The following is a 22,073-nucleotide window of genomic DNA, read 5'->3' as shown; positions in this document are numbered from 1 at the left end:
GCTCATTATAAATTACCGAGTTTGTGATATCCTGTTATAGCAGCATAAAACAGATGAAGACACCGAGGCTTTTTTCAGAGAGACAGAGGCTTGATTGCTGGAACCCTGGGGACTGGGAAACTAGAGCTGCTGACCCCACAGGAGCCTCAGGCTGAAGCTGACTCAGAACAGAGTGGAGAGCTGGAGACACATCCTTTGAGCCCTGAAGCTGGCCTGACCACTGTCCTGTTACATAAGCCAATACACCCTTGTTTGGATTGGACTTTCTATCACTTGCAGCCAAGTCTCGACACAGGAGGACTGTGAGGATTCAGGGAAATGAGTTCCCAATGATGACCTCCATGGTAGTCACTTCTGTCCCCCTCACAGTGCTTCCACAGGTCCAGACTTGATAAGCTTTTGGGGATTTTATTACTAAATTTCCTTCCTAAGCAGTCAAAACATTGACCCCCATGGGGAAAAAAATGTATGACAGGGATGTCTTGGACTCCCCCTCCAATCACTAGAATCACTTCCACAAATCAGGCACTCATGATGGACCCCCCCCAGATGGGTGGGGTGCCCCTCGGGGAGCAGTGGAAGTGAGACTTATTGTGGACCTAGTACATCCAAAAAGGCTCCAGAACTAGGCAGTGCTGGGTCAATTTATGTCACTGCCACTATACTGCAGCATGATCCTTAGCAAAGAGCCTCTCCTGGTTTGCTGCCCACTTAGGGAGCTGTGAGGCAATCAACATAAAGCACTCAGTTCAGCACCTGGAGCGAGGGCAGCCCACAGTGAGAGGCCACTTTCTTCCTTCTCCAAGTCTGGGGGGCAGGGAAGGGGAGAGGAGCAATGGGTAGGTGCCCCCCAGCCCTGCCCTCGCACAGAGCACGCCAAACACCACCGCCACCCGGGTGCAGGTACAGTTTATTCTTCACAACAGAGAAATACAAAGAGCAGAGGGTTTGTAATTCCTTTGTTTCTTGCCCCCTTTAGTGTCTTCCCCCCACATTTGATTTTCATTTGCTCCCCACCCCCTTTTTTAAATAGAATGCAAACTACCTTCCTGAAGTGTCTGAGGGGCACCTGCCCTCACCCCCCTGCCTCCAAGATGCAGACTGAGAAGCCAACAGACTGTTTTTTCTTTTTTAATAAGGTAACTAGTTCTAAATATGGTGGCCTGGAGGTCCCATAGAAAAAGCAAAGGGGTGTTAACAGTATGTATAACAGCGTATTTACAGGGAGTAACATGCGGACAAAAAGCTACAATACTGAGTATCAGACGACGCAAGTCAAACAAAGGGCCGGGGGTGGGGGCAGAGAACCCCACGGGAAAAGAAACCCCAGGAAACGTTAAACTGGTAAATCAATGGCGAGTTAAGGCTTAAAAAGTGTATAAAAATAACACAGTTAATATTCAAAACGGAACTCCAGATACAGAATATATAGATGAGTTTCTGTCTAGTTTTCTTTTTTTTCCCGGGGGGATGTAGGGGCTTCTCCGGGCTCTGTACATGGTTCCTATATACACCGACACGCATGGCTTTCAGATTGGGGTGTGTCTGTGGGGGCTGGGGGCAGGGTCTGCTCCTGGGACCTGCCTCCCCGAGGATCCCTTCCCTGCTGAGGGGCCTAGGGCCTCGGCTGGGGATTCCCACTCCACGGCAGGGAAGACAAATAACCCCTCCCTGGGCACTGCCCCCATCTGGAGGAAATTCTGGAGGGAGGTCCCAGCCCCAGGCCCACTCCCTCCCCATCCCCCTGCCCACAGTCTGGGATGGTGGGAGAGGTAGCCAAAAGGTTTCCTGGCCAGCACCGAGGTAGACTGGGGTGGTCTTCAGGGCAGCAGGGGAGGGCCAGGTCTTACCCAGCCCATCCCCACCCCATTTCCCTGGGCCCACCACCCAGCCCATCACTGCACCCTTTGGTCCTGTGGATCTCCTGCCCCTCTTGTTTCCACCTCCTGAAGCTGCCGCACCCCTCTGCTCAGTGATGCCCGGGGCACAGCTCGAGAGGCGTGAGCCAGGCACTCAGGGGCGAAGGGCTCACTCCGGCTGCTTCCTGTCCCTCCCACCTGGGGGTCCCTTTTGCAGTCCAGAAACCCAGGCCCGAGCCTTCCCTCAAGACCTGAGGCCATGGCAAGAGAAGGTCCCACATTGCCCTCTGGTTCTCTGCGTCCATCTGTCCGATTCTTTAAATTTCTTGGTCTTAGCAGCACCAACTTCCTGGCCAATAAATATCTTTTCTGTTATTTCCAAAACAAACTTAAAAAAACGAAAAAAAAAAAAAAACAGTGAAGCAAGTGAAGGGTGGGGAACAAAAAGAAAACTCAACAGAGAGGTTCAAAGTGCTCTGAGATCGTCTTTGGATGCCACCAAAACAGTCCAGAATCTTGCAGTTGGCCTGGCCGCCCCCGGACTGGACCAGGCAGGGCTTCTGCGGACCAAGCTTTCTGGAAGATTGGGAAGGTCGTGAGAGAGCTTGGTGGTTCCTGGAGGGCCCCCGGAGGGAGCTGGGGCCTGGTGCTGCCTGGGTCTGTGTCTGCCAGTGGGCCGGGTGGGGCGGCGCCTCCAGTGGGCTCAGATGAGAGAGATTCGCACCGGGATGCCGGGGGACTCCGTCCTCTGGGGCGAGTGATGGCTCACCAGGTGCTCCACCACCGTGTGTTTGGACATGTGCTTCATCAGGTAGGTCTCCTGTGGGCAGGGCTGAGATTCAGAACCGGGAACCACCAGCAAGGGAGGGAGAAGAGCCTGCAGTTCCCACCAGCAGCCACTGGAGGGCTCTTGGTAGGCGGTTCAGAGGGTGGAGGACAGCCACCGCTTCGCAGGGTCAGATGGGCGTCAGCCATTGGTTCTAGAGACACTGCACTGCTACCAGTATGAGTGCTGGCTGGAGAGCTCACCCCTCAGCAGTGCCCACCTGTGGCCCCCCCAGGGCCAGGCCCCCAGCCCCTTGCCACCTGGGTGTAGCTGGGTATACTGGCTGAACCTCAACCCTGTCTGTCAGGTGAAGCACTGTGCCTGCATCTGGCTGGTGATCCCAGTGACAGTGAGGCAGCAGCACCGGGTCTGAGCCTAGCTCTGCCGTTTCTTAGTGGTGAGAACTTGGACAAGTCATCTTGTCTCTCTGAGCCTCAGTTTCCTCCTCTGTAAGCAGGCATAGGGGAGGAACAACCTCAACAGGTTGCTATGGTGACAAAGCTCAAGCCCTTAGCATGGAGTAAGGGTTGAAGGGTCCCCTCCTGCCCTGGTCTCTACATTTCCTTTCCTTCCTTTTCTTAAGGTCTGTGTCGCCCAGGCTGGAATGCTGTGGCACAATCACAGCTCACTGCAGCCTCAACCTCCTGGGCTCAAGCAGTTCTCCCACCTCAGCCCTCCGAGTAGCTGGGACTACAGGTGGGTACTATCATGTCCTCCACTGGCTCTGCTGGATCTGACCTGAGGCACCAGGACTGGGGAGGTGAGGTTGTGACCTAGGGCTCACTGCAGGCCCAGAAGCCCTCACACTAAGCCACATCCTTCCAATTGCCTTTGCCAGAAGCAGAAGCGGTACTCCCACCTGCCACTCCTTGACTTCAGACCTCAATATGCTCAGAATCCAGCAAAGGAAGCCCTCAAAGGTGGCAGCAGCATGCTATCCAATACCAGAGGGAAGCAACATGCAAATTCCTAGCTAGGAAACTATTCTTCAGTGAATAAATAACAAAGAAAAAAAGGGGGTAAGGGGACCTAAAGATTAAAAGATATACTGAGCCACTACGATGTAGGAATCTTATTTGGATCTTGATCTAAAAAGAATAATGTAGGCTGGGCACAGTGGCTCATGCCTATAATCCCAGCACTTTGGGAGACTGAGGCGGGCAGATCACCTGAGGTCAAGAGTTCGAGACCAGCCTGGCCAACATGGTGAAACCCCGTCTCTACTAAAAATACAAAAACATTAGCCAGGCGTGGTGGCACACGCCTGTATTCCCAGCTACTCGGGAGGCTGAGGCAGGAGAATCGCTTGAATCTAGGAGGTAGATGTTGCAGTGAGCTGAGACTGCACCACTGCACTCCAGCCTGGGTGACAGAGCAAGACTCCATTCCAAAAAAAAAAAAAAAAGAATAATGTAAATACACCAAATCATGGCATTCATGACACAAATGAAAATGTCAGTGCTGAATGAGTATTTGAGTATTTGATGATGATAAGGACTTTGGTTACTTTTTGGTATTCCAAAGGTATTGTGGATATGCTCAAAAAAGGAGTCTTTATCGTTAGAGAGATAAAGTGAAATTTTTAGAAATAGTATGATGTCTGGATTGTACTTCAAAAAACAGGAGTATGGATGAGGCAGGATTGGTTGATGGTGTAGGTTATGGAAAACTTGAGCCTTGGAGAGAGGCAGGGACTGATTCGAGATCAGCTGGCCAAGCAGGGGCCCCTGCTCACCCCTTTGAAGCCCTTTTCCCTGCAGATTCTGTCCTCTGACAAAGAGCCAGGATGAGAACCCAGGAGTGGCAGGGACAGAAGGAGCTCCCAGGGAGGACACAGAGAGGGGCAGAGCTTCAGGGCCATGCTGTCCCCCAGGATGCAGGACTCCAGAATGCAGGACAGCATGGTCCTGCAGCTCAGCCCCTCTGTGTCCTCCCTGAAGACATTTTTTGGCTGTCACCACTTGGGGAGGGGTCGCTACTGGCATCTAGTGGGTGGAGGCCTGGAATGCTGCTCAGAGCCCTGCCACGCACAGGCCAGCACCCACAGTGGAAAGGTCCGGCCCAAATGTCCATCTGGACTAGGGCCGAGAGTCTCTGCTTTACAGCAGCTACACAATTTCCCATCAAACAGTTACGTGTGTACTTGTTTAATACTTGTCTCCAACAGTTCTTAACTTCCCTAGGGGCAAAAAAGAGATCTGTCTGGCTCATCCCAATGCCCGAACACCAGGCAGAAGTGTTGAGTAGAGACTGAGTGAATAAATAATGGTACTAGCTCAGGTTGATTTGGCACCACTCTGCCAGCCAACAGCCCTGCGAGTTCATCCATTTGACAGACGAGGAAACTGAGACTCAGTGACCTCTATGTTGGGGATATGGGGTCTGTTAACTAGAATATTAGATCAACCAGAAGCACACACTCAAGCGATTCGCCTGGGGGTGAATGGTATTTCTGGGCGCCAAAAGGCCCTCGTTTGGGGAAATTCCCACCCAGGGACAAGAGCTGAATGCTCTGAGCTTTCCGGGCCGCTCAGGCCGTTCCTGAGATGAAGGTGGCTATGGGCCACGTCACTGGGCCACCTTGTGGCCATGATGGGGGCTGCAGCTTCCTGGGTGACAGGAAGGCCCTTCTCTCTCTGTAGCTCTGCAGAGCAGGTGAAAAGCCTCCTGCCACTGCTGTGAGTACTCCAGGGCCTCGGAGACTCGGGCTAAAGGTGAGCAGGAGGCTAGGGGCTTGGCCTGGGGTAGCTGAAACCAGAAGTGGAAGCAAAAGCCCTGGTTCTACCCTTCCCTGTGATCTCAGGGTGTCACTTCCCTTCTCTAGGTCTCAATTTCTTTGTCTGGAAAATGGGAAGAGTCGACACAGATCTGAAGATGGGGAAGCAGCTGAGGCCTGGAAGAGGAAGTAGCTCTCCCGGGGCAGGGCGCAGGCCAACCGGCACTCACCGAGGTGTAGGCCCGCCCACACATGCTGCAGCAGTAGGCCTTGGCGTGCTTGATGGCGTGGGCCGAGAGGTGGATCTGCAAGGAAGCGGAGTCCGAATAGGCCCGGTAGCAGTTGGGACACTTGTAGGGCTTGTCCTTGTTGTGCTGGCGCTGGTGAGACTGTGGGGGCACAGCAGGGGGTCAGGAGAGGAACAGGACTCCCTCGCCCCACCCCCCTTCCTATGCTCCCTTGTAGGGGTTGGTGGGGGGGGCACCAGAGCACCTGGTGGGCAGGAGGCGGGCAGGCACTCACCTGGAGGTTGGAGAGCTGAGTGAAAGCCTTCTCGCAGCCAGGATGTGGGCACTTGTAGGGTCTGTCGCCTGTGTGGATTCTGTAATGGGCAGCCCAGTAAGGTCGAAGTCCCTGACACACACCCCAAGACTGCTCCAGTCCCCAAGTCCTTACTCTGGCCCCTAAGCCTCTCGGCCCCTACCCTGCCCATGCTCCCCAAGGACCAAGAGTGAACCCAGGCAAGAGCTGGGGACTTCAACGGCCATGGCTCTCGCTTCCTCCTTTGGCCTCCACTGCCAGTCTGACCAGAGCCTCCCACTTCCCACAGGTCCCTGCTGTCCCCAGCCCACCACCACAGCCCTTGCAGCAACCCAGTGCAGGCCTCGGAGGGGGCCTGATTTGGCTGCCCCTCTCTTTCAAAAACCCCACACTACAGACCACACATTGCAAAGAACACAGATGCACAGCTTTGTCAGGACCTTCCCTGCCCACCCAGCCTCCTTCCCTAAGAAGAAGGAGACATCTGCCTCTAATTGGCCCCAGACACTTATTTCCTGTCGCTACCCCATGTCAGGCACATGTCCTTGACAGCTACATGGTCACCGCAGTAAATGAGAGAATGTGGGACAGCATGGCCCTGAAGCTCAGCCCCTCTGTGTCCTTCCTGAGAGCTCCTTCTGTCCCTGCCACTCCTGGCTTCTCATCCTGGCTATTTACCAGCTGGGTGACCTTGGACAAACCACTGAGCATCAGTTTCCTCATCTGCAAAATGGGTATAAAATGACAGCCCCTACCTCATCAGGCTTTGTGAAGATGACATCAGATAATGCATGTAAAGGGCTTAGCCTGGTGTTGGTACAAAGTAAGCACTCGACGTTTGCCAGTTATCGTTACTCATTCATTCACACTCATTACAGTGGGTGCCCATGCCCCAGGCACTGTGCTAGGTATTTGGAATATATCATGAACAAAACAGACAAAAGCTACTGCCTGGAGGAAATAAGCAACAAGCGTGAAATAAACAAGTAAATCACATGTAGAAGGCAGTAAGTCCTGTGGGAAAAACAACAAGATGGGGAGACCATGAGTGATGGGAAGGAGGGGTACAGTTTTAAACGGGGATAAGGGCCTCATGGGGAAGGTGACATTGGGGCAGTGACTTGAGGGCTGATGACCCTGTACCTGCCCAACAGCCCAGCTGAGGATGGAGCTGTGGACTGGGCGATGAGCTCAGCAGCCTGGCATGCGCTAGTAGTGGCCTTCCCTGCTTTCCACACTCATGCCTTTGCACCATCTCCCTGGGCGTGTCTTCAAGCATCTGTTTGGGCAAATCCACTGTACCAAGCAGGTGGGCAATGAAATGCCAGCTGGGCCTGAACCTTGTTTGCCTAATTTGTTGAGGAACAAAAGTGGAGGGGAATATCCAGATTTTATCAAAAGGGTGTCCACTCTTTCCTTCCAAGGCCCCAGCCCCTCTCACTGACTGGGTTTGCCACCAGCCCATCAACAAACTCATCAAAGAAACTGAAGCCCCTCTGGCCAGGCCTGGTGTTAGACTTAGGGACACAGGGTTGAGTAAGAAACACTCCCTGCTACCAATAAGCCCACTGGCTGCCATTATAAACATTGACAAAGTCCAAACTCCTTATATGTCATTCAAGCCTTCACCAGGTGGTCCAGCATCCCCTACCTGCTCGTACGCACCCTACGTCCTGGTCAGATAATGATTCTTCCCTGCCAGCTGTGTCTGATAAGTCTCCCCACACCTCTGCTATGTCTGCATCCTCAGCACTGGGACCTCCCCAGCTCTTTGGCCCAGTAAATGTCAGCTCATCTTTCCAGATTCGTTGGCGAGTGGGGCTCTGCGGAATCTCCCCTGAGCAAACTGCTCACCCCACGGGCTTCCAGAGCACACTCCTCACCACAGAGCCAACCCCACTGGACTCTCGAGGCCGCCCACACTTCTCTCCCCTGCTAGATAGGGAATCCCGAGGGCAGGGACGGGCCCCAGTCTCAGGATCAAGGCCTGGGGTCTGGCCTTCCACAATAGCTGTGCCAAGAGAAGCGAGAAGCTGGGCTGACCCAGTTCTGAGCATCCCTGCACATTTGTGGGTGTCACATGTTTCAAGATCCCATCCCAGGCCGCTGCACCCTGTCTCTACAATGGAAGGACCTTAAGGGTCATCTGGACCAACTCCACCTGAGGCCAGCATCATCTTCACTTCATCCCATCCTCATTCCCTCTAGGGCTGGGGAATTCGTTTACTTAGGCTCCCCGTCACCTAACCCTTAAGGGTCCCCAGGACTCACACTGCCTTTGTTTTAAACCCCACAACCAAGTCCAGGACCAGACAGACTCACAGCCGAATTCTACCAGAGGTACAAGGAGGAGCTGGTACCATTCCTTCTGAAACTATTCCAATCAATAGAAAAAGAGGGAATCCTCCCTAACTCATTTTATGAGGCCAGCATCATCCTGATACCAAAGCCTGACAGAGACACAACAAAAAAAGAGAATTTTCGACCAATATCCCTGATGAACATCAATGCAAAAATCCTCAATAAAATACTGGCAGACTGAATCCAGCAACACATCAAAAAGCTTATCCACCATGATCAAGTGGGCTTCATCCCTCGGATGCAAGGCTGGTTCAACATACGCAAATCAATATATGTAATCCAGCATATAAACAGAACCAAAGACAAAAACCACATGATTATCTCAATAGATGCAGAAAAGGCCTTTGACAAAATTCAACAGCCCTGGTTGCTAAAAACTCTCAATAAATTAGGTATTGATGGGACATATCTCAAAATAATAAGAGCTATTTATGACAAACCCACAGCCAATATCATACTGAATGGCAAAAACTGGAAGCATTCCCTTTGAAAACTGGCACAAGACAGGGATGCCCTCTCTCACCACTCCTATTCAACATAGTGTTGGAAGTTCTCGCCAGGGCAATCAGGCAGGAAAAAGAAATAAAGGGCATTCAATTAGGAAAAGAGGAAGTCAAATTGTCCCTGTTTGCAGATGACATGATTGTATATCTAGAAAACCCCATCGCCTCAGCCCAAAGTCTCCTTAAGCTAATAAGCAACTTCAGCAAAGTCTCAGGATACAAAATCAGTGTGCAAAAATCACAAGCATTCTTATACACCAATAACAGACAAACAGAGAGCCAAATCATGAGTGAACTCCCATTCACAATTGCTTCAAAGAGAATAAAATACCTAGGAATCCAACTTACAAGGGATGTGAAGAACCTCTTCAAGGAGAACTACAAACCACTGCTCAATAATAAATAAATAAAGAGGATACAAACAAATGGAAGAACATTCCATGCTCATGGATAAGAAGAATCAATATCGTGAAAATGGCCATATTGCCCAAGGTAATTTATAGATTCAATGCCATCCCCATCAAGCGACGAATGACTTTCTTCACAGAATTGGAAAAAACTACTTTAAAGTTCACATGGAACCAAAAAAGAGCCCACATCGCCAAGTCAATCCTAAGCCAAAAGAACGAAGCTGGAGGCATCACGCTACCTGACTTCAAACTATACTACAAGGCTACAGTAACCAAAACAGCATGATACTGGTACCAAAACAGAGATATAGACCAATGGAACAGAACAGAGCCCTCAGAAATAATGCCACACATCTACAACTATCTGATCTTTGACAAACCTGACAAAAACAAGAAATGGGGAAAGGATTCCCTATTTAACAAATGGTGCTGGGAAAACTGGGTAGCCATACGTAGAAAGCCGAAACTGGATCCCTTCCTTACACCTTATACAAAAATTAATTCAAGATGGATTAAAGACTTAAATGTTAGACCTAAAACCATAAAAACCCTAGAAGAAAACCTAGGCAATACCATTCAGGACATAGGCATGGGCAAGAACTTCACGTCTAAAACACCAAAAGCAATGACAACAAAAGCCAAAATTGACAAATGGGATCCAATTAAACTAAAGAGCTTCTGCACAGCAAAAGAAACTACCAGCAGAGTGAACAGGCAACCTACAGAATGGGAGAAAATTTTTGCAATCTGCTCATCTGACAAAGGGCTAATATCCAGAATCTACAATGAACTCAAATAAATTTACAAGAAAAAAAAAACAACCCCATCAACAAGTGGGCAAAGGATATGAACAGACACTTCTCAAAAGAAGACATCTATGCAGCCAAAAGACACATGAAAAAATGCTCATCATCACTGGCCATCAGAGAAATGCAAATCAAAACCACAATGAGATACCATCTCACACCAGTTAGAATGGCCATCATTAAAAAGTCAGGAAACAACAGGTGCTGGAGAGGATGTGGAGAAATAGGAACACTTTTACACTGTTGGTGGGACTGTAAACTAGTTCAACCATTGTGGAAGTCAGTGTGGCGATTCCTCAGGGATCTAGAACTAGAAATACCATTTGAGCCAGCCATCCCATTACTGGGTATATACCCAAAGGATTATAAATCATGCTGCTATAAAGACACATGCACACGTATGTTTATTGTGGCACTGTTCACAATAACAAAGACTTGGAACCAACCCAAATGTCCAACAATGATAGATTGGATTAAGAAAATGTGGCACATATACACCATGGAATACTATGCAGCCATAAAAAATGATGAGTTCATGTCCTTTGTAGGGACATGGATGAAGCTGGAAACCATCATTCTCAGCAAACTATCACAAGGACAAAAAACCAAACACCGCATGTTCTCACTCATAGGTGGGACTTGAACAACGAGAACACTTGGACGCAGGAAGGGGAACATCACATACCGGGGCCTGTTGTGGGGTGGGGGGTGCGGGAGGGATAGCATTAGGAGATATACCTAATGTAAATGACGAGTTAATGGGTGCAGCACACCAACATGGCACATGGATACATATGTAACAAACCTGCACGTTGTGCACATGTACCCTAGAACTTTAATTAAAAAAAAAAAACAAAACACCACAACCCCTTCTCCCCTTGCCTCGAAACCCAGCCACAGTGGCCTTGCACTAGCTCCTCCAGCACTGATCCCTTTCCCACCTCCAATCCTTTATCCAAGCTGTTCCCTCTACCAGGAACACCTGTTCCTCAGCTAACACCTGGCTAAAACCCCAACTCCCGATCTCAGCATAAAAGTCCCTTCATCAGGGCAGCCTTCCCTGACCCCCTAGACCAGGTCAGGCTCCCTGCGGCCCACCTCGCAGGCAACAAAGACATCGGCTTCCCAGAAGTCTCTGCACGGGTACTTATTTTCTCCATGTCTGGTCACTGTGTTCCTTCAGAGGAACTCCCTTGGGCTCATTCCCCACCATCACCCCAGCGCCTGGCATGGGCTCAGCACAGAGGGGATTCCATAAATAGACACAGACTGAATGAAGGAAAGCAAGTTCTTTCTCCCTGAAGTCAATCATCGACAAGAGAAATAGGTTCCACATTATCAGCGACTTCCATGCCCTGGGTGTATTTCATCAGGGTTTGCTGACTGACTGACCGACAGTCCTCCAGTGGATTCAGCTCCTTCCTCAGGAACCAGCCAAGCCCTCTTGACCAGCAAGTTGCCCCTCTGGCCTCCTCCCATGCAAGTGCAACAACTGCCCGGCCTCCCCCTTGACTCCCAGCCTCAGCCTCTCCCCGCCAGGCCTCGGCACGGCTGAAGCTGCAGGGCTCTGACCCGGTCACAGCCCCATCTGGCAACCTCCACGGTCTCCCTCTTTTTCCAGGACGGAGTCCATATCCCCTTCCCCAGCTTGCAAGACCCTTCACATTCTGGCCTTGGTTTCTAAGGCCTCCTCCTCTGCCACTGTGCTCCTCCCGAGAGGAGCATCTTACCAACCTTCCCCAGCACACACGCAGATGCAGCCCCACAGCGGGCCTCGAGCCTTTGCTCATGTCGTTCTTCCTCCGACTGGGGAGGGCTGTGGACCCCTCTGTACTCAACCCAGATGATCCCCCCCAACCTGCACCTCCTACTTCCCTCTCTCCAGGACGTTTCACATCTGCCATCCTCCTAGGTCACAGTGGCAGGGGCCTGCCTCTGCCCACTCCTGTGTCCCTGTGCATGGCACCCAGCATGGGGCTGGCGCAGAAAAAGCTTCAGGGAGCAACTGTTGGATAAGGAAGGACCAGGCTACCTGTTCTTTTAGCCACAAAGCTCGTCTTCAGTCCCTGAACTTCAAGTCAAGACTAAGCCCTCAATTCTAACATCAGAATCCTCTCTTTGTAGGGCATCTTCTCACTAGGGGAGCACCTGGCCCCAGCTCCCACATCTGTGGTGATGGGAAGTTCACCCCTGACTCTAGGTGGTCACTCTTCTTTTTTTTTCTTTTTTTTTGAGACGGAGTCTCGCTCTATCGCCGAGGCTGCAGTGCAGTGGCACAATCTCAGCTCACTGCAACCTCCGCCTCCCCAGTTCAGTGATTATCCTGCCTCAGCCTCCCAAGTAGCTGAGACTACAGGCCCATGCCACTGTGCTCAGCTAATTTCTTTGTATTTTTAGTAGACCACCATGGTTCAAGGCCAGGCTAGTCTTGAACTCCTGACCTCAAGTAATCCACTCACCTCAGCCTCCCAAAGTGCTGGGATTACAGGAATGAGCCACCGCGCCCGACTGGTGGTCACTCCTCTTTAGGCAGCATAAGGAAGCTGAGCTGAAGCTAGTGGCCCTGGACTACCCCCCTTCATCCCCACTGTCCCAGTCCCACCCAAGGGCTCCAAAGACTTGCTCTGCCCTCTTGCCTGGCACTGCCACCCCCATGTGCTTCTTCTGCAGCCTGATGCCTCAGCCCTTTCCTTCTTTCTGAACTGGGCTGCTCCTTGGTGCACTCCACTCGAATCTTGCTTCTGCCACTTCTTAGCTGGGTGACCTGAGGCAGGTGACTCTGCCTGCCTCAGCCTCAGTTTCCCCCTCTCTAAAATGGGGATAATAAAGACTGTAAGAATTTAAAGGGTGTTCATAAAATATTTTGGCAGCGTTAGTTTTTAATACATTAATTTCTATTTAAGTTAAGCAACTTATGAAAACAAAGAGGAAATGTATTCAATGTGTCAATAAAATTACTAAGGATTCAGGAATTATCACTTTTATTTCTCAGCCGTGAGATGGCTTTTGGCATGTCGTGTTTTTTAACTAAAACAATGGTCATAGATATATGAAAGTTAAACATTCCTTGAGAGGATTCCCCCTCTGTGGCATTTTTCAAATTCATTATCTCTTATGAAGAAATAACAAATTCACACTGTACAGGGATTTTATAGACACCTTGCATATTAAAACACCTTAAGCAGGATCTGGCACACAGAAGTTCTTTAACAAGGAATAGTTGTCGTTGCTGTTATTAGCATTATTATCAGACTTGAAAAAACTAAAATGACACTTTCCCCTGCTGCAATGATCATTAGGCATATACATAACATCACCCTGCCAGGAAAAGAAAAACAAAAACAAAACCACTTTGCACCCTGAATAAACAGACAAATCCAGAGTCATTCTGTCTAGCTCTAGTTCCACAAATAGATAAAACTTTCAGCCATTTCCTATAACTTACTTCCTCCCAAAACAATGGTTTGTTTGTTGTTTGTTTGTTTGTTTAGATAGGATCTCTGTCACCCAGGCTGCAGTGCAGTGGCGAGATCTCGGCTCACTGCAGCCTCTACCTCCTGGGTTCAAGCAATCCTCCCACCTCAGTCTCCTGAGTAGCTGGAGCTACAACACATGCTACCACACTCAGCTAACTTTTTAATTTTTTGTAGAGACGGGGATCTCAACATGTTGCCCAGGCCAGTCTCAGACTCCTGGCCTCAAGCCCAAAGCAATGTTATCCCTGACTCCCACACTGTGATACCTGCAGGTACAGACGCCTCTTACACATACGCTAACTGCACGAGACAATGCTGGTTTTCTACCATGAACAGACTAACAAGAACAGAAAATGTTCTATTTTTCTCTATAAATCCATGTGGTGTTTATTATGTAGAGGGCTGATCCTTCTGAAGCCTGGACTTGTGCAACATTTTGGAAGTCCCTCGCTTTGCTTGTGCCTTCCTTTCACGCTGCGGGCCGATTAAGATGCCCCAACGCCACTCAACCGCCTCACTCTGACCATGCTTCCAAGCACAACCTTCTCAACTCCCAGGGCGGAGTGCCCTCTTGCTAACTCTACCTCTATTGCTTGACAGGGGCTGGCTCTGTTTTGGACATGACCTTCTTTTATGCCCTTCGTTAGTGGCTGTAACATTGGGAAGATGGATTTAATTATATGATCTGATGCCTGGTTCTCTGCCAAGGGACAAATAAGTAGGAAAGGGCCTCGGTCAAATAGCAGAGGACAAGGAATCTGGAATCTGGTTGTTTCTTCAGCTTTGGCTTTGTTTGTTTGTTTGTCTAAAGAATCCTGGGAGTTCTGGGCATGTGGGACACTCGCCTCTTTGCCACTGAGTTAGGACATATCAGTTTAATTATATGTGCCAGCACCTAGTGACTTATAAACTGTCTTCCAAATGTTGATAGAATCCTCTTTTGTTGTTTGTTTGGTTTCCTGCCATTATGAACTCAAATTAGTCCAAAAGAGAGAGAGGGAAAAAAAAAATTGTGCCCTCAGGAATGGAGAATAATCCCTGAGTCAAAGAACATTCTGGCAAAATACTCTCCTCTCCTTCAAAGGCCTGTTAATTTTTTGTTGCTTTTTTTTGGTCATGTTCTTAAATAATATTTTTAAACAAAGTCTACTTCTTGAAAGAAAAAAAAAACCAGAATTCTTCATCATTATTATCACTTGCTCTTGTGTTTATTAGCTTGCCTGTTCCGTCAACTTTATGCTGTCGCCTTTCTCAGATCCAGGTCCCCATTCAGAAAGATAAAATTGTCAAGGTGCAAATGCAAATGCAATTGCTCTTGGCATTTCCAGATGGCTGCTGGGCAACACCAAAGATCTGCTCCCCTGCTTTACAAAAGGAGGGATGCTTACAATGATTGGGTTTTTTATTCTTTTTTTTTGTTGTTTTTTGTTTGTTTTTTGAGACAGGGTCTTGTTCTGTCACCCAGGCTGGAGTGCAGTGGTGAGATCTCAGCTCACTGCAAACTCCGCCTCCCAAGTTCAAATGATTTCCTGCCTTGGCCTCCTAAGTAGCTGGAATTATAGACACCGCCACCACACCTGGCTAATTTTTGTATTTTTAGTAGAGACAGCGTTTCACCATATTGACCAGGCTGGTCTCAAACTCCTGACCTCAAGTGATCCACCCACCTTGGCCTCCCAAAGTGCTGGGATTACAGGCGTGAGCCATGGCACCCGGCCTATGTATTCTCCATATTTTTAATTAGCCAAACACTAGAGTGATAGCTGCCCTACAAAGTTTGTAACATAAGAAAGTTGGCAAATAAAAAGAGAAACTCAACCTCCCTGGGTTAATTTTATACATACATAAACATATAATATGTATAATATATAATATGTTCTTGTGCACTTAAGATGGACCAAAAAAAATCTAATCTAATGCACAGAGGCTGGCATAATAAGCATCAACAAAGACATTTCTTTAAAAAGATTTTGTCTCTAGATTTAAAATGCCCTTAACAATTAGTGATAACGCTTTATGGGATTAAAAGACCCTGAAGATGGGCCAATGTGCTTGCTGCCAATAACATGTTTTTTTTGTTGGTGAGATGGTGTCTTGCTCTGTCACCCAGGCTGGAGTGCAGTGGCACGATCTTGGCACACTGCAACCTCTGCCTCCCGGGTTCAAGTGATTCTCCTGTCTCAGCCTCCCGAGTAGATGGGACTACAGGCGTACACCACCACACTCGGCTAATTTTTGTACTTTTAGTAGAGACGGAGTTTGACCATGTGGGCCAGGCTGGTCGAACTATTGACCTCAAATGATTCACCTGTCTTGGCCTCCCAAAGTGTTGGGATTACAGGCGTGAGCCACCGTGCCAGCGTACCATGTTTTTAATCTGAAAAATTGATCATACATTATACCTTAATAGAGGACTCCATTGTCCTCCCTTGTGACATTGTTCATTATTACAATTAACTAACCAGAATCATTTGGTCTAGTCAACAGGTCTGATTTTTACCCTCACACTTGCTTAAAGGCCTCTGCTTTGAGCTAGAAAAGACAAATGCATACAGGCTGCCACAGTGACATCCTCTTCTTGACCAGACACTGCCAGAGGCCAAGGTGGGCTCCAAGGGTCCTTGGTCCAGAAGTAGATAACTTTGAAAGCGGGCTAACTAACCCAGGGTTAGTTAGTTAGTTAGTTAGTTTGAAAGCGGGCTAACTAACCTGTTCCTCTGAACAGGAATTATTCCCCAGGACTGGATGAAACTGATTTCACCCTTAATGTTCTAATTTTCTAAAGGTCTTTTTTTTTCTTTATTACTGTCACTAATTCTCAATTTAGGAGGCTGTATTCCATAAACTGGAATAAAATATTCCTAAAATGGTGCTTTCTTCCTTCTTCCAACTAACTCTTCAGAATTCTGGGGGTGAGGGTGAGAGGGGGACTATAAAAACCTAACATAGATATGAAATAATAAATCATCAAGGGAATGTTCAAATAATCATTCTATTGAAAACAACAAATGTAATTGGCCTTATCTACAAAACTACTAGGAATAATTGCTAAAAACTCTTCAAAGTACCTTTCTGAGACCCTTTTCTTTTACGATCATCAGTTCTGTAAACAGGATCTGTAAGAATCTGTCCTCCTTCCTGACAGGATATAATTGGGTAAATCAAATTTGTAACCATGGCTGTGCCAGAAATGTCACATTTAAAGACAAATTTCACTTAATTAGGCATGACAAGCCTGAGAGTAAGAAACACAGACTGCACTTCAAAAACGGGAATGAGGCCTCCCAGGCCTCCAGGAAACCAGACTGGACCTGCTCTATGGCTTGTGGAATTTCAGCCTTTAAGGTTATGAAAAGACATCAACCTCTGCTTGTCCAGAAACACTGACAAACGAAGATTCTCCAAAAAGAGGGTACCCGCCACGTTACACGTTGTATAGGCGCAATCTGGCAGAGGTGAATTGGATGGTTCTAGGTTCCTGATCTCTAATAATATAAAATTTTTTCACATACACACACACACATACACAATTCTGGCCTGGAGGCCTTACAAAGTCCCCTAACAGAGTTAACTCTCAAGCTTTTCCATCAAATGCTCTAATTTTAAGAACCATACAACTGGGAGGATTTTATCAATCAACACCTTGTTACATACATCTCTGTACATAAACCTGGCCAAATTTTTTAAAAATCAAAGTAACAACAAAATCAGAAAATTGCTGAAACAAACTTATGTGGTCAGATTTGTGCCTTGGGAGGCATGGCAACGAGAAACAGACTGACACCTGGCCCTGCTGCCATTGTACCATTTTATTCTTTTATTTTTTTTTTCTTTTGAGACAGGGTCTCACTCTGTCCCCCAGGCTGGAGTGTAGTGGTGCGACATCAGCTCACTGAAGGCTCGACCTGCTGGGTTCAAGCAATCAACCCTCCCACCTCAGCCTCTCAAGTAGCCGGGACTACAGGCATGCACCATTACTCCCAGCCAATTTTGTATTTTTCTGTAGCGATGGGGTTTTGCCATGTTGCTGGTCTCAAACTCCTGAGCTCAAGTGATCAACCCATCTCAGCCTCCCAAAGTGCTAGAATTACAGGCATGAGCCAGTGAGTCCAGCCTGCCATTTGATTCTTACTATCATACCCACACATCATGTCCCAAAGTCAGAGAAACAGACAAGGTAAAACATCTTGCACCCAGGGATAAAGGATTCAAAGAAAATGGAGATAAACGAATAGATGACAAAAACAAAAAAGCAAATAAAACACTGAGCCCTTCTCATGGTGGCACAGGCCTGTAATCCCAGCTACTTGGGAAGCTGAGGAGGCAGAGGTTGCAGTGATCGGAGATCATGACACTGCATTCCAGCCTGGGCAATAGAGTGAGACTTTCTCAAAAAAAATAGAGCCCTTCTGTATAGTATTAGTCCTCAAAACAGAAAAAACCGTGAATTCTTTCTGTAAATTACAAACTCCACAATAAAAACCAGTTTTATCCCTGACTTTTACAATGCTGATATTGGCAAACACGTGACAATGTTAACACAGATAATCGTCGTCATGTGAGAAAACAGTGCTGCTTCCCCTCTGAACAGAGGGACTGTAATCTTGGTAATCTTTGGCTTGCTTTTAAAAATGCCAATGGTATTTTTATTTGGTGAGCCAGTCTTTCTGATATCTATACCCCCCTGCACAAACTTTTTTTTTTTTTTTTTTTTTTGGTTGAGACAGAGTTTCACTCTTGTCATCCAGGCTGGAGTGCAATGGCACAATCTCGGCTCACTGCAGCCTCCACCTCCTGGGTTCAAGCAAGTCTCCTGACTAAGCCTCCCAAGTAGCTGGGATTACAGGCGCCCACCACCACACCCAGCTAATTTTTGTATTTTTAGTAGAGACGGGGTTTTGCCACGTTGGCCAGGCTGGTCACGAACTCCTGACCTCAGGTGATCCACCCACCCCGGCCTCCTAAAGTGCTGGGATTACAGGCGTGAGCCACTGCGCCCGGCCACAAACTTTTCTTAAGGCATTTATAGCTTTGATTCTCCCTTTCACACGCTCAACTAGACTGTATGCCCCACGAAGGCAGAGATTTTCGTCTGTTTTGTTCCTTGCCGTATCCTCAACATCTAGAATAGTGTCTGGCATAGAGTAGAAGTTTCTGTAAGTATTTGTTAAATGGATGAATCACATGCTCTGTAAAAACCAGTTATATTTATTCCAAAATATTTAATAATTGCTTCTTTTGTGCCACAAACTGGGGATGTAGAAATGGAGGAGACTGAGCTCTTGCCTTCAAGAACTTCCAGTAGATTGCATGAGGTGGGCAGATAAACAGACATGGGCATGACAGCCTACAACTGCTATGATGGACATGCACAGAGCCCTGTGGGGACACAGAGGTTGGGTCCCTTACCCAGCTACAGCAATCAGGGAGGGCTTCCTGGAGGAAGCTAGACTGAGAGAGGACAAGGGGATGGCCAGAGAAACAGGGAAAAGCGGGAGGAGGGTGTCTCTGGTAAAGGACATAGCATGTGCAAAGCCCTAGAGATGAGAAACAGTGGGGACGAGGTGCAGTAACAACAGCTGAGGCCAGTGAGGTCCGCAAGGGCCGTGACCCGGAGGGCAGTGGGCACCTGGAGAAGGTCCTTGCCCTTCCTTGCACTGGCTCCATGTGCTATGCCACAGGTGCTGAGCTGAGTTGGGCTGCAGCAGGGCAGCAGGCAGGCCACTCACCTGGTGTGCTGCTGGAGGTGGGAGAGCTGCCGGAAGGACTTATCACAGTAGGAGCAGTGGTAGGGCTTGACGCCCAGGTGGATGCGCAGGTGCTGGGCCAGGTAGGAGGCGTTGGCGAAGGACTTGGAGCAGTGCGGGCACTTGTGGGGCTTGGCTTCTGTGTGCGACTTGGAGTGGATCTGCATCTCCGACTTGGTGAAAAAGGTCAGCGGGCACACCTTACACCTGCGGAGCAACACACAGGCTCACCTGGGAAGAAACCCCAGCCTGTCCACCTCGGGGAGGCCTTCTACATCAGAGGCCTTGCACCTGGGACAGGTTTTTCCTGTGAGGAGCCCAAGAAGCACAGGCCCACCTGGGAAAGACAGGGGACAGTCTCCCAGCCTGGGCACCCTTAAATCTGGAGGAGAAGCTCTTGCCTGGGGGAACATTACAGAGCCTGGAGCATAGGGTCGCACCTCACAGGGAAGACAGGCCTGATCCTGGTGAGGGTTTGCCCGTGGCTATATCCCATGGTTCCAGGGAGGAGGCTCTACCACGTGAAGTAGTTCTCAACCAGGCTGCTCATCAGAATCATCTGGGGGGCGTCTAAGAAATACCAACGCCTGCCCCACCCTCCATACCCTCCACCCTCAAAAAATTAACTCAGAATTCCTGGAGATGCAGCCCTGGCATCCGCATTTTCTGAAAGCTCTTCAGGTGATTCTTTAAAATTTTTTGTTGTTGTTGTTGTTGTTTGGGTTGGAGTGCAGTGGCCCCATCTCGGCTCACTGCAGCCTCTGCCTCCCGAGTTCAAGTTATTCTCTTGCCTCAGCCTCCTGAGTAACTGGGATGACAGGGGCGCGCCACCACGCCCGGCTAACTTTTGTATTTTTTGTAGAGACAAGGTTTCACTATGCTGGCCAGGCTGGTCTGAAACTCCTGACCGCAGGTGATCCACCCGCCTTGGCCTCCCAAAGTGCTGGGATTACAGGGATGAGCCACTACTGTGCACGGCCTCTTCAGGTGATTCTAAGGTGGCCAGGGTTGAGAACACTGCTTAAAGGAAGGAGGACACCGACTCTCACAACCCCAGGCTGTGGGGGTGGCTGCCAGCCATAGACCACACCTAAGGCTCCAAGGCTCTATTCCCCTCCCCAGCAGCCCTCCCCGAATCGGGACTTGGGATGTGGGTGGGGCTCTCCAGAAGGCCCCGCCCCTCTGGACCCTAGCCCTGCCCCCTCGGCCCAAAGGGTCCTGTTTCAGCCCCGCTGCTGGGCTCCTGGGGCAGCCCTGGCTCAAGCCCCAGCCCCAAGCCCACTCGGACCCCATCCCGCCGAGACCCCCACCTGTACGTCTTGCCCTCCTTGGCAGTCTCGCCCGAGGCCAGGATGGGGTAGGGGACTACAAGGACAGGCGGACCCCCCGGGTTCTCCGCCTTGATCTTTTTGCGGCCGCGTTCGGACTTGGGGGGGCCAAGCAGGCCGTGGCCCTGGATTGTCTTGATGGAGTCCAGGAGAGGGGGGCTGGTGATCCCTGAGATGAGGGTGGGGGACGAGGCGATGAGGCGGCTCTGGCTGGTGGTGGTGGGTGTGGACGGGGTGCTGGTACCCGTGCCCGTGCCCGTGCCCGCGCTTGACTCAGAAGTGCTCACAGACGGGGTCCGGGTGGACAGCCCCAGACCTGCGAAGACAGGTGGGTGGGGGCAGGGGTGAGGGGAGCTGCAGAGGCCAGCTCAGCTGCCCACCCAGCTATGTGATTTTGGCAGGCGAGCATCCCCTTAACGTTCATAAGTTATTACCCAGGGGTAACTAAATGAGACCTTGTGCATGTGTAAGATGCCATAGACACCTTAAGATTAAATTGAGTTAGATAACAGAGGCACTTTGGAAAAATTCAAACTATAGAAAAATACTGAGGCACAAAAAAGTTCACTGCTGTCTTATTTATAACAGCAAAATTTTAGAGGCAACTGAAATATGCAACATTAGGAAAGGATTCGGTAAACAGCGATTAATTGCCTCTACTGAAAAGGTTAAGTTTGTTTAAGCAAACTACATATGTACGCACAGAAAAAAATAAGTAGGAAAGAATGTGCCAAAATGTGATACGGATGGTAGATTAGGAGTAATAAAAAAAAAGAGGCTTAACTTTGCTTGATTCTTTGAGCGTTTTAAAAACTTCTGTAATAAAAGTTATTCTTTTAAAAATGATAGGACTAGAAACATTTATTATATCAACTGAAGCAGACAAAAACATGAAAATGGTATCTATTGTGTGGTTCTATGTTTTCTTTTAAACTAAAAATTTGTGCATTGAAAAAGATAATGTCAAATCGGCAGGAGAATGTTTTGTATCATACACTGGTGGTGGGAGTGTACATTTGTGAAGCCTTAATGAAGTCTGGTAACAGCCATTAAAATTTAAACATGGCTGAGCACGGTGGCTCACGCTTGTAATCCCAGCACTTTAGGAGGCTGAGGTAGGAGTATCACTTGAGCCCAGAAGCTGAAGACCAGCCTGGGCAACGTGGCAAAACCCTGTCTCTACAAAAATTACAAAAATTAGCTGGGTGTGGTGGCGTGTGCCTGTAGTCCCAGCTACTAGGGAGGCTGGGGTGGGAGGATCACTTGAGCCCTGGAGGTCAAGGCTTCAGTGAGCCATGATCACACCACTGCACTCCAGCCTGGGTAACAGAACAAGACCCTATCTCTTAAAAAAATAATTAATTTAAACAAATTTTAATGTACATAACTTTGGGCCAAGCAATTCTACTTCTAGAAATTTACAATAAAGAAATATTCCCACATGAGCACAAAGATGTGTGTACATGTCCATACAAAATTGTGATCAGACAAAATTGGACAC

General features: G+C 48.8%; 2 protein-coding genes across 7 annotated transcripts in view; both read right to left on the bottom strand.

The window, feature by feature from the left end:
* Positions 1-1,115: 1,115 nt before the first annotated feature.
* On the bottom strand, positions 1,116-1,896 carry LOC131384135 (uncharacterized). Its single transcript, XM_058443479.1, has one exon. The coding sequence runs from the start codon at positions 1,894-1,896 to the stop codon at positions 1,276-1,278; it is 621 nt and encodes a 206-aa protein (XP_058299462.1). The 3' UTR covers positions 1,116-1,275.
* Positions 1,897-2,324: 428 nt separating this feature from the next.
* ZNF362 (zinc finger protein 362) overlaps positions 2,325-22,073 on the bottom strand; it is a 182,285-nt gene continuing 162,536 nt past the window's right edge. For all 6 annotated transcript variants that reach the window (XM_058443465.1, XM_032160149.2, XM_058443467.1 and 3 more), the window contains 5 exons: positions 20,555-20,888; positions 19,227-19,451; positions 5,924-6,002; positions 5,632-5,790; positions 2,325-2,679 (listed from right to left, as the gene is read on the bottom strand). In XM_058443465.1, coding sequence (XP_058299448.1) covers positions 2,563-2,679; positions 5,632-5,790; positions 5,924-6,002; positions 19,227-19,451; positions 20,555-20,888 — 914 coding nt within the window. In that variant the 3' untranslated portion in view covers positions 2,325-2,562. The remainder of the gene's footprint in view (positions 2,680-5,631; positions 5,791-5,923; positions 6,003-19,226; positions 19,452-20,554; positions 20,889-22,073) is intronic.

Source organism: Hylobates moloch, unplaced genomic scaffold, assembly GCF_009828535.3.
Source record: "Hylobates moloch isolate HMO894 unplaced genomic scaffold, HMol_V3 SCAFFOLD_8, whole genome shotgun sequence".
In the NCBI taxonomy this organism is placed as follows: Eukaryota; Metazoa; Chordata; class Mammalia; order Primates; family Hylobatidae; genus Hylobates; species Hylobates moloch.
The sequence above is the reverse complement of the archived record's forward strand: the minus strand, read 5'-3'. Positions and strand labels throughout refer to the sequence as shown.

What these genes read in the sequence shown, in the direction of transcription:
- LOC131384135 (XM_058443479.1), bottom strand. Translation starts at nt 1,896, where the DNA reads ATGGGCTGGGTGGTGGGCCCAGGGAAATGGGGTGGGGATGGGCTGGGT.